The sequence below is a fragment of the Tachyglossus aculeatus genome, chromosome 1, assembly GCF_015852505.1.
Source record: "Tachyglossus aculeatus isolate mTacAcu1 chromosome 1, mTacAcu1.pri, whole genome shotgun sequence".
Classification (NCBI taxonomy): Eukaryota; Metazoa; Chordata; class Mammalia; order Monotremata; family Tachyglossidae; genus Tachyglossus; species Tachyglossus aculeatus.
Window position 1 is genome coordinate 2,209,406 of NC_052066.1, and position 18,064 is coordinate 2,227,469.

General features: G+C 41.0%; 1 protein-coding gene across 2 annotated transcripts in view; it reads right to left on the minus strand.

Moving 5' to 3' along the window:
* Positions 1-10,217: 10,217 nt before the first annotated feature.
* SNX4 (sorting nexin 4) overlaps positions 10,218-18,064 on the minus strand; it is a 41,752-nt gene continuing 33,905 nt past the window's right edge. The window contains exon 14 of one of the 2 annotated variants that reach the window (XM_038751452.1): positions 10,218-10,347. In XM_038751452.1, the coding sequence (XP_038607380.1) occupies positions 10,300-10,347 (48 nt within the window). In that variant the 3' untranslated portion in view covers positions 10,218-10,299. The remainder of the gene's footprint in view (positions 10,348-18,064) is intronic. The other variant, XM_038751444.1, reaches the window with a different exon arrangement.

Sequence of the window (18,064 nt, forward strand, 5' to 3'; positions counted from 1 at the left end):
ATTCATTCATTCATTCAGTCGTATTTATTGAGCGCTGTGTGCAGAGCACTGTACTAAGCGCTTGGGAAGTACAAGTTGGCAACATCTAGAGATGGTCCCTACCCAACAGTGGGCTCACAGTCTAGAGATGAGGGAACAGATGAGGGAACTGAGGCCCAGAGAAGTGAAGTGACTTGCCCAAAGTCACCCACCTGACATGGCAGAGTCGGGATTTGAACCCGTGACCTCTGACTCCAAAGCCCGGGCTTTCTCCACTGAGCCACGCTGCTTCTCTAATGCCCAATACAGTACTCTGCATATAGCATTCAATCATTCAGTCGTATTTATTAAGCACCGACAGTGAGCAGAACAGGTGCCCAGTCCCCAAATCTCCCTCTCCAGCCTTGCATCTCCTCCATTCATTCAATCGTATTTATTGAGCGCTTACTGTGTGCAGAGCACTGTACTAGGCGCTTGGGAAGTACAAGTCCTCCAGCCTTCAACACCCCGCTTCTTGGCTGTCCTCCCGTCACCTCAAATTTAACACGTCCAAAACAGAGCTCCTTTTCTTTAGACTGTGAGCCCACTGTTGGGTAGGGACTGCCTCTATATGGTGCCAACTTGTACTTCCCAAGCGCTTAGTACAGTGCTCTGCACACAGTAAGCGCTCAATAAATACGATTGATATTGATTGATTGATCTTCCCAACCGAAACCTCGTCCTCCCTGTGACTTTCCCATCACTGTAGACGGAACCACCGTCCTTCCTGTCCAACAAGCCCATCGACTTGGGGGTTCTCCTTGACTCCTCTCTCTCTTTCCCTCCCTCCACACATTCAGTCCGTCACCAAATCCCATCGGTCCCAGCTTTTGTCGCTAAAATCTTTCCTTTCAATCAATCAATCAATCAATCGTATTTATTAAGCGCTTACTGTGTGCAGAGCACTGTATTAAGCGCTTGGGAAGTACAAGTTGGCAACATTTAGAGACAGTCCCTACCCAACAGTGGGCTCACAGTCTAAAAGGGGGAGACAGACAACAAAACCAAACATACTAACAAAATAAAATAAATAGAATGGATATATTCAAGTAAAATAAATAGAGTAGTAAATATGTACAGACATATATCCATATATACAGGTGCTGTGGGGAAGGGAAGGAGGTAAGATGGGGGGGATGGAGAGGGGGACGAGGATTTCCTCTCCATCCAAATGGCTACCACGTTGCCACAGTCGCTCGTCCTCTCCCGCCCGGATGGCCGCATCAGCCTCCTTTCCGACTTCCCAACTTCCCGCCTTTTCCCATTCCAGTTCATCATTCCTTCTGCCGCCTGGATCATTTTTCCACAAAAACGCGCAGGGCATGTCACCCCACTCCTCAAAATACTCCGGTGGTTTCCCATCCACCTCATCAAACATGAAGGCCTTCCCTTCCTTCCCCTCTCACCTCCTTCCCCTCCCCACAGCATCTGTATATATATATATACACACACACACACACACACACACACATATACATATATATATGTGTGTGTGTATATACACACACACATATATATGCATATATTTATATATGTGTGTGCGTATATATATACACACATATATATGTGTGTATATATATACGCACACACACATATATATGCATATATGTGTGTGTGTGTATATATACACACACACATATACATGCATATATTTATATGTGTGTGTATATATACACACACATATATGCATATATATGTGTGTGTGTATATATATACATACACACACACATATATATGTGTGTGTATATATACGCACACACACATATATATGCATATATGTGTGTGTGTGTGTGTATACACACATATACATGCATATATTTATATGTGTGTGTGTATACACACACATATATGCATATATATGTGTGTGTATATATATATACACACACATATATGTGTATATATATGTGTGTGTATATATATATACACACACATATATATGTATATATATACACACATATATATGTGTATATATATACACACATATATATATGCATATATATATATGTATTTATTACTCTATTTGATTTGTACATATTTATTCTATTTATTTTATTTTGTTAATATGTTTTCTTTTGTTGTCCTTCTCCCCCTTCTAGACTGTGAGCCCGCTGTCGGGTAGGGACCGTCTCTAGATATTGCCAACTTGGACTTCCCGAGCGTTTAGTCCAGTGCTCTGCACACACTTCCCAAGCGTTTAGTCCAGTGCTCTGCACACAGTAAGCGCTCAATAAATACGACTGAAGGAATGAATGGATGAAACGAAAACTCCTCATCATCGGTTTTAAGGTCGTCCATCAGCTCGCCCCCTCCTTCTTCACCTCCCTTCTGTCCTTCTCCCTCCCAGCTTGCACACTCCGCTTGTACTTCTTAGAAGCAGCGTGGCTCAGTGGAAAGAGCCCAGGCTTTGGAGTCAGAGGTCGTGGGTTCAAATCCCGGCTCCGCCACTGATCAGCTGGGTGACTTTGGGCAATCAATCGATCAATCGTATTTATTGAGCGCTTACTGTGTGCAGAGCACTGGACTAAGCGCTTGGGAAGTCCAAGTTGGCAACATATAGAGACAGTCCCTACCCAACAGTGGGCTCACAGTCTAAAATAGTCACAGTGGGCAAGTCACTTCACTTCTCTGGGCCTCAGTGACCTCATCTGGAAAATGGGGATGAAGACTGGGAGCCCCACGTGGGACAACCTGATCACCTTGTATCGACCCCAGCGCTTAGAACAGTGCTTTGCACATAGTAATAGCAGCATTATTAATGTACTTCCCAAGCGCTTAGTACAGTGCTCTGCACACAGTAAGCGCTCAATAAATACGATTGATGGATTGATTGATCCCGGTAATCTTCTCCCTGAGCATCCAGCTCTCCTGTCTCCCCACTCGCCGACCCCTGGCCCCCATCCCGCCTCTGGCCGGGCTCTTTCCACTGAGCCATGCTGCTTTAATGCCCGTCTCCCGCTTTAGACCGTAAGCTCGTTGTGGGCAGGGAATGTGTCCGTTTATTGTCCTCTTGTGCTCTCCCAAGCGCTTAGTACAGTGCTCTGCACACAGTAGGTGCTCAATAAATACGATTGAGTGAATGAAAGGAGTCGAGCGCTATATTAAGATCAATACCTCCTTCCTTCCCCTCCCCACAGCACCTGTATATATGTATATATGTTTGTATGGATTTATTACTCTATTTTATTTGTACATATTCATTGTATTTATTTTATTTTGTCAATATGTTTTGTTTTGTTGTCCGTCTCCCCCTTCTAGACTGTGAGCCCGCTGTTGGGTAGGGACCGGCTCTATATGGTGCCGACTTGGACTTCCCAAGCGCTTAGTACAGTGCTCTGCACACAGTAAGCACTCAATAAATATGATTGATTGGTTGATTGACTGATTGTACAAACATATACACATTATATTATATTATATTATATATACACATATTATGTTGCCGACTTGGACTTCACAAGCACTTAGTCCAGTGCTCTGCACACAGTAAGCGCTCAATAAATACGATTGAATGAATGAATGAATGAATGGAATTCCCTCCCTCCTCCTTCTCCCCCTTCTCCAAGTCTTATTCCATCTCCTTACTCTATGTACAAAGGACTGTGCTAAACGCTGGGGCGCTTACAAGGTTGATCAGGTTGTCCCACGTGGGGCTCACAGTCTTCATCCCCATTTTCCAGATGAGGTCACTGAGGCCCAGAGAAGTTAAGTGACTTGCCCAAAGTCACACAGCTGACAATTGGCAGAGCTGGGATTTGAACCCATGACCTTCCTCCCTTCAAGGCCCTACTGAGAGCTCACCTCCTCCAGGAGGCCTTCCCAGACTGAGCCCCTTCCCTCCTCTCCCCCTCATCCCCCTCTCCATCCCCCCCATCTTACCTCCTTCCCTTCCCCACAGCACCTGTATAGTTGTATATGTTTGTACAGATTTATTACTCTATTTATTTTACTTGTACATATCTATTCTATTTATTTTCTTTTGTTAGTATGTTTGGTTTTGTTGTCTGTCTCCCCTCTTTTAGACTGTGAGCCCACTGTTGGGTAGGGACCGTCTCTCTATGTTGCCAACTTGGACTTCCCAAGCGCTCAGTACAGTGCTCTGCACACAGTAAGCGCTCAATAAATACGATTGATTGATTACTCTATTTATTGATTTATTTTACTTGTACATATCTATTCTATTCCAAGAGGCCTTCCCAGACTAAGCCACCCTCTTCCTCCCCTCCCGTTCCCTTCTGCGTCGCCCCGACTCGCTCCCTTGGTTCTTCCCTGCACTGCTTCCATCCGGATGTGTCTTGATATTTATTTATTTGGATGCCTGTCTCCCCGCTCACACTGTCAGCTTGTTAATAATAATAATAATAATAATAATAATAATAATGGCATTTATTAAGCGCTTACTATGTGCAAAGCACTGTTCTAGGCGCTGGGGAGGTCACAAGGAGATCAGGTTGGCCCACGGGGGGCTCACAGTCTTCATCCCCATTTTCCAGATGAGGGAACTGAGGCACAGAGAAGTTAACTGACTTGCCCACAGTCACACAGCTGACAATTGGCAGAGAGGAATGCGTCTGTTGGGCTGCCCTTTCCCAAGCGCTTAGTGGAAAGAGCCCGGGCTTTGGAGTCCGAGGTCATAATAATAATAATAATAATGGCATTTATTAAGCGCTTACTATGTGCAAAGCACTGTTCTAAGTGCTGGGGGGAATACAAGGTGATCAGGTTGTCCCACGGGGGGCTCAGTCTTAAGCCCCATTTTCCAGATGAGGGAACTGAGGCACAGAGAAGTGAAGTGACTTGCCCAAGGTCACACAGCAGACATGTGGCGGAGCTGGGATTCGCACCCATGACCTCTGACTCCAAAGCCCAGGGATGTGTCTGTTGTGCTGTCCTTTTCCAAGCGCCTAGTGGAAAGAGCCCGGGCTTTGGAGTCAGATGTCACAATAATAATAATAATGGCATTTACTAAGCGCTTACTATGTGCAAAGCACTGTTCTAAGCGCCGGGGAGGTTACAAGGTGATCAGGTTGTCCCACGGGGGGCTCGCAGTCTTCACCCCCATTTTACAGATGAGGGAACTGAGGCCCAGAGAAGTGAAGTGACTTGCCCGAAGTCCCACAGCTGACAAGTGGCGGAGCCGGAATTCGAACCCATGACCTCTGACTCCAAAGCCCGGGCTCTTTCCACTGAGCCATGCTGCTTCTCATGGGTTCAAATCCCGGCTCCGCCACTTGTCAGCTGTGGGACTTTGGGCAAGTCACTTCACTTCCCTGGGCCTCAGTTCCCTCATCTGGAAAACAGGGATGAAGACTGTTAGCAACCCCGTGGGACAACCTGATCACCTTGTAACCTCCCTAGCGCTTAGAACAGTGCTTTGCACATAGTAAGCACTTAACGAATATCATAATTATTATAAGGCCCTGCGTCTAATAGTGCTTTGCACATAGTAAGCGCTTAACGAACATCATAATTATTATAAGGCCCTGCGTCTAATAGTGCTTTGCACATAGTAAGCGCTTAACGAATATCATAATCATTATAAGGCCCTGCGTCTAATAGTGCTTTGCACATAGTAAGCGCTTAACGAACATCATAATTATTATAAGGCCCTGCGTCTAATAGTGCTTTGCACATAGTAAGCGCTTAACGAATATCATAATTATTATAAGGCCCTGCTTCTAATAGGGCTTTGCACATAGTAAGTGCTTAACGAATAGCATAATCATTATAAGGCCCTGCGTCTAATAGTGCTTTGCACATAGTAAGCGCTTAACGAATATCGTAATCATTACAAGGCCTTGCGTCTAATAGTGCTTTGCACATAGTAAGCGCTTAACGAATATCATAATTATAATAAGGCCCTGCGTCTAATAGTGCTTTGCACATAGTAAGCGCTTAACGAATATCATAATCATTATAAGGCCCTGCGTCTAATAGTGCTTTGCACATAGTAAGCGCTTAACGAATAGCATAATTATTATAAGGCCCTGCGTCTAATAGTGCTTTGCACATAGTAAGCGCTTAACGAATATCATAATCATTATAAGGCCCTGCGTCTAATAGTGCTTTGCACATAGTAAGCGCTTAATGAATACCATAATTATTATAAGGCCCTGTGTCTAATAGTGCTTTGCACATAGTAAGCGCTTAACGAATATCATAATCATTATAAGGCCCTGCATCTAATAGTGCTTTGCACATAGTAAGCGCTTAACGAATAGCATAATTATTATAAGGCCCTGCGTCTAATAGTGCTTTGCACATAGTAAGCGCTTAACGAATATCATAATTATTATAAGGCCCTGCTTCTAATAGGGCTTTGCACATAGTAAGTGCTTAACGAATAGCATAATCATTATAAGGCCCTGCGTCTAATAGTGCTTTGCACATAGTAAGCGCTTAACGAATATCGTAATCATTACAAGGCCTTGCGTCTAATAGTGCTTTGCACATAGTAAGCGCTTAACGAATATCATAATTATAATAAGGCCCTGCGTCTAATAGTGCTTTGCACATAGTAAGCGCTTAACGAATATCATAATCATTATAAGGCCCTGCGTCTAATAGTGCTTTGCACATAGTAAGCGCTTAACGAATAGCATAATTATTATAAGGCCCTGCGTCTAATAGTGCTTTGCACATAGTAAGCGCTTAACGAATATCATAATCATTATAAGGCCCTGCGTCTAATAGTGCTTTGCACATAGTAAGCGCTTAATGAATACCATAATTATTATAAGGCCCTGTGTCTAATAGTGCTTTGCACATAGTAAGCGCTTAACGAATATCATAATCATTATAAGGCCCTGCGTCTAATAGTGCTTTGCACACAGTAAGCGCTTAACGAATATAATCATTATAAGGCCCTGCATCTAATAGTGCTTCGCACATAGTAAGCGCTTAACGAACATCATAATTATTATAAGGCCCTGCGTCTAATAGTGCTTTGCACATAGTAAGCGCTTAACGAATATCATAATCATTATAAGGCCCTGCGTCTAATAGTGCTTTGCACATAGTAAGCGCTTAACGAATAGCATAATTATTATAAGGCCCTGCGTCTAATAGTGCTTTGCACATAGTAAGCGCTTAACGAATATCATAATTATTATAAGGCCCTGCGTCTAATAGTGCTTTGCACATAGTAAGTGCTTAACGAATAGCATAATGATTATAAGGCCCTGCGTCTAATAGTGCTTTGCACGTAGTAAGCGCTTAACGATATCATAATTATTGTAAGGCCCTGCGTCTAATAGGGCTTTGCACATAGTAAGCGCTTAACGAATATCATAATCATTATAAGGCCCTGCGTCTAATAGTGCTTTGCACATAGTAAGCGCTTAACGAATATCATAATCATTATAAGGCCCTGCGTCTAATAGTGCTTTGCACATAGTGAGCGCTTAACAAATATCATAATTATTATAGGGCCCTGCGTCTAATAGTGCTTTGCACATATTAAGTGCTTAACGAATATCATAATCATTATAGGGCCCTGCGTCTAATAGTGCTTTGCACATAGTAAGTGCTTAACGAATATCATAATTCTTATAAAGGCCTGCGTCTAATAGTGCTTTGCACATAGTAAGAGCTTAACGAATATCATAATTATTATAAGGCCCTGCCTATAGTAAGTGCTTTGCACATAGTAAGCGTTTAACAAATATAATTATTATAAGGCCCTGCGTCTAATAGCGCTTTGCACATAGCAAGCGCTTAATGACTATCATAATTATTATAAGGCCCTGCGTCTAATAGTGCTTTGCACATAGTGAGCGCTCAACGAATATCATAATTATTATAAGGCCCTGCGTCTAATAGTGCTTTGCACATAGTAAGTGCTTAACGAATATCATAATTATTATAAGGCCCTGCGTCTAATAGGGCTTTGCACACAGTAAGCGCTTAACGAGTATCATAATCATTATAAGGCCCTGCATCTAATAATGCTTTGCACATAGTAAGCGCTTAATAAATGCTATCATTATTATTACTATTATAATAAGGGCTTAACACATACCGTAATCATGATAAGGCTCCGCACTCAGCGGGTGTCCAGTACGGTGCTCGGCCTCCAAACAGGCGCCCTACTGAGAGCTCACCTCCTCCAGGAGGCCTTCCCAGACTGAGCCCCTTCCTTCCTCTCCCCCTCGCCCCCCTCTCCATCCCCCCCATCTTACCTCCTTCCCCTCCCCATAGCACCTGGATAGATGGATAGATGTTTGTACAGATTTATTACTCTATTTATTTATTTATTTGACTTGTACCTATCTATACGTGGGGCAACCTGATCACCTTGTAACCTCCCCAGTGCTTGGAACGGTGTTTTGCACATAGTAAGCGCTTAATAAATGCCATTATTATTATTATTCTTATCCTGATCCCCTTGTATCCTCCCCAGCGCTTGGAGCGGTGCTTTGCACATAGTAAGCGCTTAATAAATGCCATTAAAAAAAAAAATCCCTCCTGACAGCCCACCGCCTCCGGAAAGCCTTCCCTGATTCCTCTCTGGCCTCCGCCCCCTCACCCACGCTGCTCCCCAACCCTGGACTTCCCTCCCTGTAGCCCACCTCTCCCCGCCGTCAAATCAATCAATCGTATTTATTGAGAGCTTACTGTGTGCCGAGCACTGTACTAAGCGCTTAATCCCTGCTGACGCCCCACCGCCTCCGGAAAGCCTTCCCTGGTTCCTCTCTGGCCTCCCCGGACCTCCCTCCCTCCCTCTCCAAAGCAGCCCCCCACCTCTCCCTGCCTTCAAATCCTTGGAAAAAAACCAACAATAACAATACTTGTTCAGCGCTTACTATGCGCCAGGCACTGTACTAAACGCTGGGGACAAGCTAATCAAGTCGGCCACGGTCCCTGTCCCACCCGGGGCTCACAGTCTTTATCCCCGTTGTCCAGACGACGTCCAGAGAAATGAAGTGACTCGCCCAAGGTGACGCGGCCGAGCCGGGACTGGCGCTCAGGACCGGGCTCTTCCTGCTAGGCCGCGCTCAATCCATCAATCGTATTTATTGAGCGCTGGTCGCGCTCAATCGATCAATCGTACTTATTGAGCGCTTACCGTGGGGAGGTGACAAGGTGATCAGGTTGTCCCACTGGGGGCTCCCAGTCTTCAGCCCCATTTTCCAGATGAGGTCACTGAGGCCCGGGGCAGTGAAGTGGCTTGCCCAAAATCCCACAGCTGACAACTGGCGGAGTCGGGGTTTGAACCCATGACCTCTGATCCCCAAGCCCGGGCTCTTTTCCCTTCTAGCCTGTGAGCCCGCTGTCGGGTAGGGACCGTCTCTAGATGTTGCCAGCTTGGACTTCCCAAGCGCTTAGTCCAGTGCTCTGCACACAGTAAGCGCTCAACAAATACGACTGATTGATTGATTGTACTTCCCAAGCGCTTAGTCCGGTGCTCTGCACACAGTAAGCGCTCAATAAATACGATTGATTGATTGAACTTCCCAAGCGCTTAGTCCGGTGCTCTGCACACAGTAAGCGCTCAATAAGTACGATTGATTGATTGATTGTACTTCCCAAGCGCTTAGTCCAGTGCTCTGCACACAGTAAGTGCTCAATAAATACAATTGATTGATTGATTGATTGTACTTCCCAAGCGCTTAGTCCAGTGCTCTGCACACAGTAAGCGCTCAATCAATACGATTGATTGATTGTACGTCCCAAGCGCTTAGTCCGGTGCTCTGCACACAGTGAGCGCTCAATCAATACGATTGATTGATTGTACTTCCCAAGCGCTTAGTCCAGTGCTCTGCACACAGTAAGCGCTCAATAAATACGACTGATTGATTGATTGTACTTCCCAAGCACTTAGTCCGGTGCTCTGCATACAGTGAGCGCTCAATCAATACGATTGATTGATGATTGTACTTGCCAAGCGCTTAGTCCGGTGCTCTGCGCACAGTGAGCGCTCAATCAATACGATTGATTGATCGATCGATTGCCCACTCGTGGTTCCCCCCGGCCAACCCACCAGGCCCGGGGGTCCCCCGCGTTAGTCGGAGGTCCCCCCCCGTTACGGCGCGTCACACATCATCTCCGCTCGGACGAAGGCCCGGGCCGGACAGGAGCACTGGGCACGGCCCGCTTTATTCTCCGCTCGGGGCCCCCGGACGAAGCGGGAGGCCCCCCGCCGGGGCCGGGGCCGGCCAGGGGAGCGGCTCGGTGGGCGGCACGGCCCCGAGGGGTGAGGGGTGAGGGCCCCCGGGGTGGGCAGGGCGGGCAGGCAGAGCGGGCAGAGCAGGTGCCCACCGGCCGGGGCGGGGGCTCCTCCGGCTACATCTTGCCGAAGCACTCCTTGGCGTTGGTCCACACCTGGATGCCCTGGGGGCGGGAAACAAGAATCATCATCAAACCTAAATAGAAAAAACCAAAAATTCAATAATACAATAAATATCGTCAAAATAACAGATATAACGATTAATTTATATAATTATGGTATGATTATAATATAATAAATAATAATAGGTGCTGTATTATAATCTATAAATAATAATTAGGTGATTTTATGTGCCTTTTAGACTGCGAGCCCGCTGTTGGGTAGGGACTGTCTCTCTATGTCGCCAATTTGTACTTCCCCCAAAATAACAAATATAATTATTAATTTATAAAATTATAGTGTGATTATAATGTAATAAATAATAATAGGTACTGTATTATAATCTATAAATAATAATTAGCTGATTTTATGTGTCTTTTAGACTGTGAGCCCGCTGTTGGGCAGGGACTGTCTCTCTATGTTGCCAATTTGTACTTCCCCAAAAATAGCAAATATGATTATTAATTTATAATGTATATAATCATGGTGTGATTATAGTATAATAAATAATAATAGGTATTGTATTATAATATATAAATAATAATTAGGTGATTTTATGTGCCTTTTAGACTGCGAGCCCGCTGTTGGATAGGGACTGTCTCTCTATGTCGCCAATTTGTACTTCCCCCGAAGTAGCAAATATATTTATTAATTTATAATGTATATAATTATGGTATGATTATAATATAATAAATAATAATAGGTACTGTATTATAATATATAAATGATAATTAGGTGATTTTATGTGTCTTTTAGACTGTGAGCCCGCTGTTGGGTAGGGACTGTCTCTCTATGTCGCCAATTTGTACTTCCCCCCAAAAATAACAAATATGATTATTAATTTATAATGTATATAATTATGGTATGATTATAATATAATAAATAATAATAGGTACTGTATTATAATCTATAAATAATAATTAGCTGATTTTATGTGTCTTTTAGACTGTGAGCCCGCTGTTGGGCAGGGACTGTCTCCCTATGTTGCCAATTTGTACTTCCCCCAAAATAGCACATATGATTATTAATATATAATGTATATAATTATGGTGTGATTATAATATAATAAATGATAATAGATACTGTATTATAATATATAAATAATAATTAGGTGATTTTATGTGTCTTTTAGACTGTGAGCCCGCTGTTGGGTAGGGACTGTCTCTCTATGTTGCCAATTTGTACTTCCCCGAAAATAACAAATATAATTATTAATTTATGATTTATATAATTATGGTATGATTATAATAGAATAAATAATAATAGGTACTGTATTATAATATATAAATAATAATTAGGTGATTTTATGTGTCTTTTAGACTGTGAGCCCGCTGTTGGGTAGGGACTGTCTCTCTATGTTGCCAATTTGTACTTCCCCGAAAATAACAAATATAATTATTAATTTATGATTTATATAATTATGGTATGATTATAATAGAATAAATAATAATAGGTACTGTATTATAATATATAAATAATAATTAGCTGATTTTATGTGTCTTTTAGACTGTGAGCCCGCTGCTGGGTAGGGACTGTCTCTCTATGTCACCAATTTGTACTTCCCCAAAAATGACAAATGTGATTACTAATTTATAATGTAGATAATTATGGTATGATTATAATATGATAAATAATAATAGATACTGTATCATAATATATAAATAATAATTAGCTGACTTTATGTGTCTTTCAGACTGTGAGCCCGCTGTTGGGTAGGGACTGTCTCTCTATGTTGCCAATTTGCACTTCCCCAAAAATAACAAATATGACTATTAATTTATAATTTATATAATTATGGTATGATTATAATATAATAAATAATGATACGTACTGTATTATAATATATAAATGATAATTAGGTGATTTTATGTGTCTTTTAGACTGTGAGCCCGCTGTTGGGTAGGGACTGTCTCTCTATGTTGCCAATTTGTACTGCCCAAAAAATAACAAATATAATTATTAATTGATATAATTATAGTATGATTATAATATGAGAAATAATAATATGTACTGTATTATAATCGATAAATAATAATTGGGTGATTTTATATGTCTTTTAGACTGTGAGCCCGCTGGTGCGTAGGGACTGTCTATGTCGCCAATTTGTACCTCCCCAAAAATAACAAATATGATTATTAATTTATAATGCATATAATTATGGTATGATTATAATATAATAAATTATAATATGTACTGCATCATAATATATAAATAATAATTAGCTGATTTTATGTGTCTTTTAGACTGCGAGCCCGCTGTTGGGTAGGGACTGTCTCTCTATGTCGCCAATTTGTACTTCCCCCAAAATAACAAATACAATTATTAATGTATAATGTATATAATTATGGTATGATTATAATATAATAAATAATAATAGGTACTGTATTATAATATATAAATAATAATTAGGGGATTTTATGTGTCCTTTAGACTGTGAGCCCGCTGTTGGGTAGGGACTGTCTCTCTATGTCGCCAATTTGTACTTCCCCAAAAATGACAAATATGATTATTAATTTATAATGTATATAATCACGGTGTGATTATAATATCATAAATAATAATAGGTGCTGTATTATAATCTATAAATAATAATTAGCTGATTTTATGTGCCTTTTAGACTGCGAGCCCGCTGTTGGGTAGGGACTGTCTCTCTATGTTGCCAATTTGTACTTCCCCAGAAATAACAAATATAATTATTAATTTATAATGTATATAATTATGGCATGATTATAATATAATAAATAACAATAGATACTGTATTATAATATATAAATAATAATTAGGTGATTTTATGTGTCTTTTAGACTGTGAGCCCGCTGTTGGGTAGGGACTGTCTCTCTATGTCGCCAATTTGTACTTCCCCAAAAATAACAAATATAATTATTAATTTATAATGTATATGATTATGGTATGATTATAATATAATAAATAATAATAGGTACTGTGTTATAATATGTAAATGATAATTAGGTGATTTTATGTGTCTTTTAGACTGCGAGCCCGCTGTTGGGTAGGGACCGTCTCTCTATGTCGCCAATTTGTACTTCCCAAAAAATAACAAATATAATTATTAATTTATAATTTATACAATCATGGTGTGATTATCATATAAAAAATAATAATAGGTACTGTATTATAATATATAAATAATAATTAGGTGATTTTATGTGTCTTGCAGACTGCGAGCCTGCTGTTGGGTAGGGACTGTCTCTCTATGTTGCCAATTTGTGCTTCCCAAAAAATAACAAATATAATTATTAATTTATAATTTATATAATTATGGTATGATTATGATATAATAAATAATAATAGGTACTGTATTATAATATATAAATAATAATTGGGTGATTTTATGTGTCTTTCAGACTGCGAGCCCGCTGTTGGGTAGGGACTGTCTCTATATGTTGCCAATTTGTACTTCCCCAAAAATAACAAATATGATTATTAATTTATAATTTATATCATTATAGTATGATTATAATATAATAAATAATAATATGTACTATATTATAATCTATAAATAATAATTAGGTGATTTTATGTGTCTTTTAGACTGCGAGCCCGCTGTTGGGTAGGGACTGTCTCTCTATGTCGCCAATTTGTACTTCCCAAAAAATAACAAATATAATTATTAATTTCTAATGTATATAATTATGGTATGATTATGACATAATAAATAATAATAGGTACTGTATTATAATATATAAATAATAATTCGCTGATTTTATGTGTCTTTTAGACTGTGAGCCCGCTGTTGGGTAGGGACTGTCTCTATATGTTGCCAATTTGTACTTCCCCCAAAATAACAAATACAATTATTAATTTATCATTTATATAATTATGGTATGATTATAATATGATAAATAATAATATATACTGTATTATAATATATAAATAATAATTAGGTGATTTTATGTGTGTTTTAGACTGTAAGCCCACTCTCAGGTAGGGACTGTCTCTATATGTTGCCAATTTGTACTTCCCAAAAAATAACAAATATAATTATTAACTTATAATGTATATAATTATGGTGTGATTATAATATAATAAATAATAATAGGTACTGTATTATAATATATAAATAATAATTATTAGGTGATTTTATGTGTCTTTTAGACTGTGAGCCCGCTGTTGGGTAGGGACTATCTCTATATGTTGCCAATTTGTACTTCCCAAAAAATAACAAATATAATTATTAATTTGTAATTTATATAATTATGGTATGATTATAATATAATAAATTATACTATGTACTGTATTATAATATATTAATGATTAGGTGATTTTATGTGTCTTTTAGACTGTGAGCCCGCTGTTGGGTAGGGACTGTCTCTATATGTTGCCAATTTGTACTTCCCAAGCGCTTAGTCCAGTGCTCTGCACACAGTAAGCGCTCAAAAAATACGATTGATGATGATGATGATGATTTAATAATTATTATAAAGCGCATTTATTAAGCACTTACTACGTGCAAAGCACTGCTCTAAGCGCCGGAAGGGGATACAAGGTGATCGGGTTGGCCCACGGGGGGCTCACAGTCTTCATCCCTCCTTCCCCCTCCACCCCCCCCCGCCCACCTTACCTCCTTCCCTTCCCCACAGCACCTGGATATATTCATTCATTCATTCAATCGTGTTTATTGAGCGCTTACTGTGTGCAGAGCACTGGACTAAGCGCTTGGGAAGTCCAAGTTGGCAACAGCTAGAGACGGTCCCTGCCCGACAGCGGGCTCACAGTCTAGAAGGGGGAGACAGAGCACAAAACCAAACATATTAACCAAATAAAATAAATAGAATAAATATGTACAAGTAATATAGAGTAATAAATATGTACAAACATATATGCATATATACATATATATATGTTTGTACATATTTATTACTCTGTTTATTTATTTATTTTACTTGTACATATTTATTCTATTTATTTTATTTGGTTAATATGTTTGGTTTTGTGCTCTGTCTCCCCCTTCTAATAATAATAATAATAATAATAATGGCATTTGTTAAGCGCTTACTCTGTGCAGAGCACTGTTCTAAGCGCTGGGGGTGTTCCAAGGTGATCAAGTTGTCCACGTGGGGCTCACAGTCAATCCCCATTTTCCAGATGAGGGAACTGAGGCTCAGAGAAGTTAAGTGACTTGCCCAAAGTCACACAGCTGACAACTGGCAGAGCCAGAATTCGAACCCAGGACCTCTGACTCCAAAGCCCGGGTTCTTTCCACTGAGCCACGCTGCTCCTCCTTCTAGACTGTGAGCCCGCTGTCGGGTAGGGACTGTCTCTATATGTTGCCAACTTGGACTTTTCAAGCGCTTAGTACAGTGCTCTGCACACAGTAAGCGCTCAATACAATTGATTGATATGTTTGCCCAGATTTATTACTCTATTTTACTTGTATATATCTATTCTATTTATTTTATTTTGTTAATATTTTTGGTTTTGTTGTCTGTCTCCCCCTTTTAGACTGTGAGCCCACTGTTGGGTAGGGACTGTCTCTATATGTTGCCAACTTGGACTTCCCAAGCGCTTAGTACAGTGCTCTGCACACAGTAAGCGCTCAATAAATACGATTGATTGATTGATATGTTTGCACGGATTTATTACTCTTTATTTATTTTACTTGTACATATCTATTCTATTTATTTTATTTTGTTAATATGTTTGGTTTTGTTCTTTGTCTCCCCCTTCTAGACTGTGAGCCCACTGTTGGGTAGGGACCGTCTCTAGATGTTGCCAACTTGGACTTCCCAAGCGCTTAGTACAGTGCTCTGCACACAGTAAGCGCTCAATAAATACGATTGATTGATTGATTGACTGACTGTACAAACATATACACATTATAGTATATTACATTATATATACACATATATTATGTTGCCACAGAGCACTGGACTAAGCGCTTAGCCGACTTGGACTTCCCAAGCGCTTAGTCCAGTGCTCCGCACACAGTAAGCATTCAATAAATTCATTCAGTCGTATTTATTGAGCGCTTACTGTGCGCAGAGCACTGGACTAAGCGCTTATGTTGCCGACTTGGACTTCCCAAGTGCTTAGTCCAGTGCTCTGCGTACAGTAAGTGCTCAATAAATTCATTCATTCAATCGTATTTATTGAGTGCTTTCTGTGTGCAGAGCACTGGACTAAGCGCTAGTACACACGACTGACACTGATACATACGATAAATATGACTGAATGACTGAAATGCCACCACTATTATTATTATTATTATCATTACCATCATTCATTCAATCCTATTTACTGAGCACTTCCTGTGTGCAGAGCACTGGACTAAGCGCTTGGGAAGTCCAAGTTGGCAACATCTAGGGACAGTCCCTACCCAACAGTGGGCTCACAGTCTAGAAGGGGGAGACGGATGACAAAAAAAAACATACTAACAAAATCAAATAAATAGAATAGATGATATGTACAAGTAAAATAAATAAATAAATGGAGTAATAAATCTGTACAAACATCTACCCATATATACAGGTGCTGTGGGGAAGGGAAGGAGGTAAGATGGGGGGGATGGAGAGGGGGACGAGGGGGAGAGGAAGGAAGGGGCTCAGTCTGGGAAGGCCTCCTGGAGGAGGTGAGCTCTCAGGAGGGCCTTGAAGGGAGGAAGAGAGGGAGGGCATTCCAGGCCAGGGGGAGGACGTGGACAAAATAAAATAAAATATTTATTTTATCTATTATTATTTTATTTTGTTAGTATGTTTGGTTTTGTTCTCTGTCTTCCCCTTCTAGACTGTGAGCCCGCTGTTGGGTAGGGACCGTCTCTCTATGTTGCCAACTTGGACTTCCCAAGCGCTTAGTCCAGTGCTCTGCACATAGTAAGCGCTCAATAAATACGACTGTTGGTTGTCGAAATGGACTAGATATGTACAAATCAAATGATAGAGTGTACAAGATAGCAGGGCAGGGGCAGACAGAGACGAGGGACACGTCCGGCCCGTCACCCCCCGGGCGGCCCCGATTGCGGAGAGGGTGCGAGGAGCTCACCTCCTCCAGGAGGCCTTCCCAGACTGAGCCCCTTCCTTCCTCTCCCCCTCGTCCCCCTCTCCATCCCCCCCATCTTACCTCCTTCCCTTCCCCACAGCACCTGGATATATGGATAGATGTTTGTACACATTTATTACTCTATTTATTTATTTATTTATTTTACTTGTCCATATCTATTTTATTTTGTTAGTATGTTTGGTTTTGTTCTCTGTCTCCCCCTTTTAGACTGGGAGCCCACTGTCGGGTAGGGACTGTCTCTATATGTTGCCAATTTGTACTTCCCAAGCGCTTAGTCCAGTGCTCTGCACACAGTAAGCGCTCAATAAATACGATTGATGATGATGATGATGATGATGTCTCCCCCTTCTAGACTGGGAGCCCACTGTTGGGTAGGGACTGTCTTTCTATGTTGCCAATTTGTACTTCCCAAGCGCTTAGTCCAGTGCTCTGCACATAGTAAGCGCTCAATAAATACGATTGATGATGATGATGATGATGTCTCCCCCTTTTAGACTGTGAGCCCACTGTTGGGTAGGGACTGCCTCTAGATGTTGCCAATTTGTACTTCCCAAGTGCTTAGTCCAGTGCTCTGCACATAGTAAGCGCTCAATAAATACGATTGATGATGATGATGATGATGATGATGACGTCTCCCCCTTTTAGACTGTGAGCCCACTGTCGGGTAGGGACTGTCTCTATATGTGGCCAACTTGGACTTCCCAA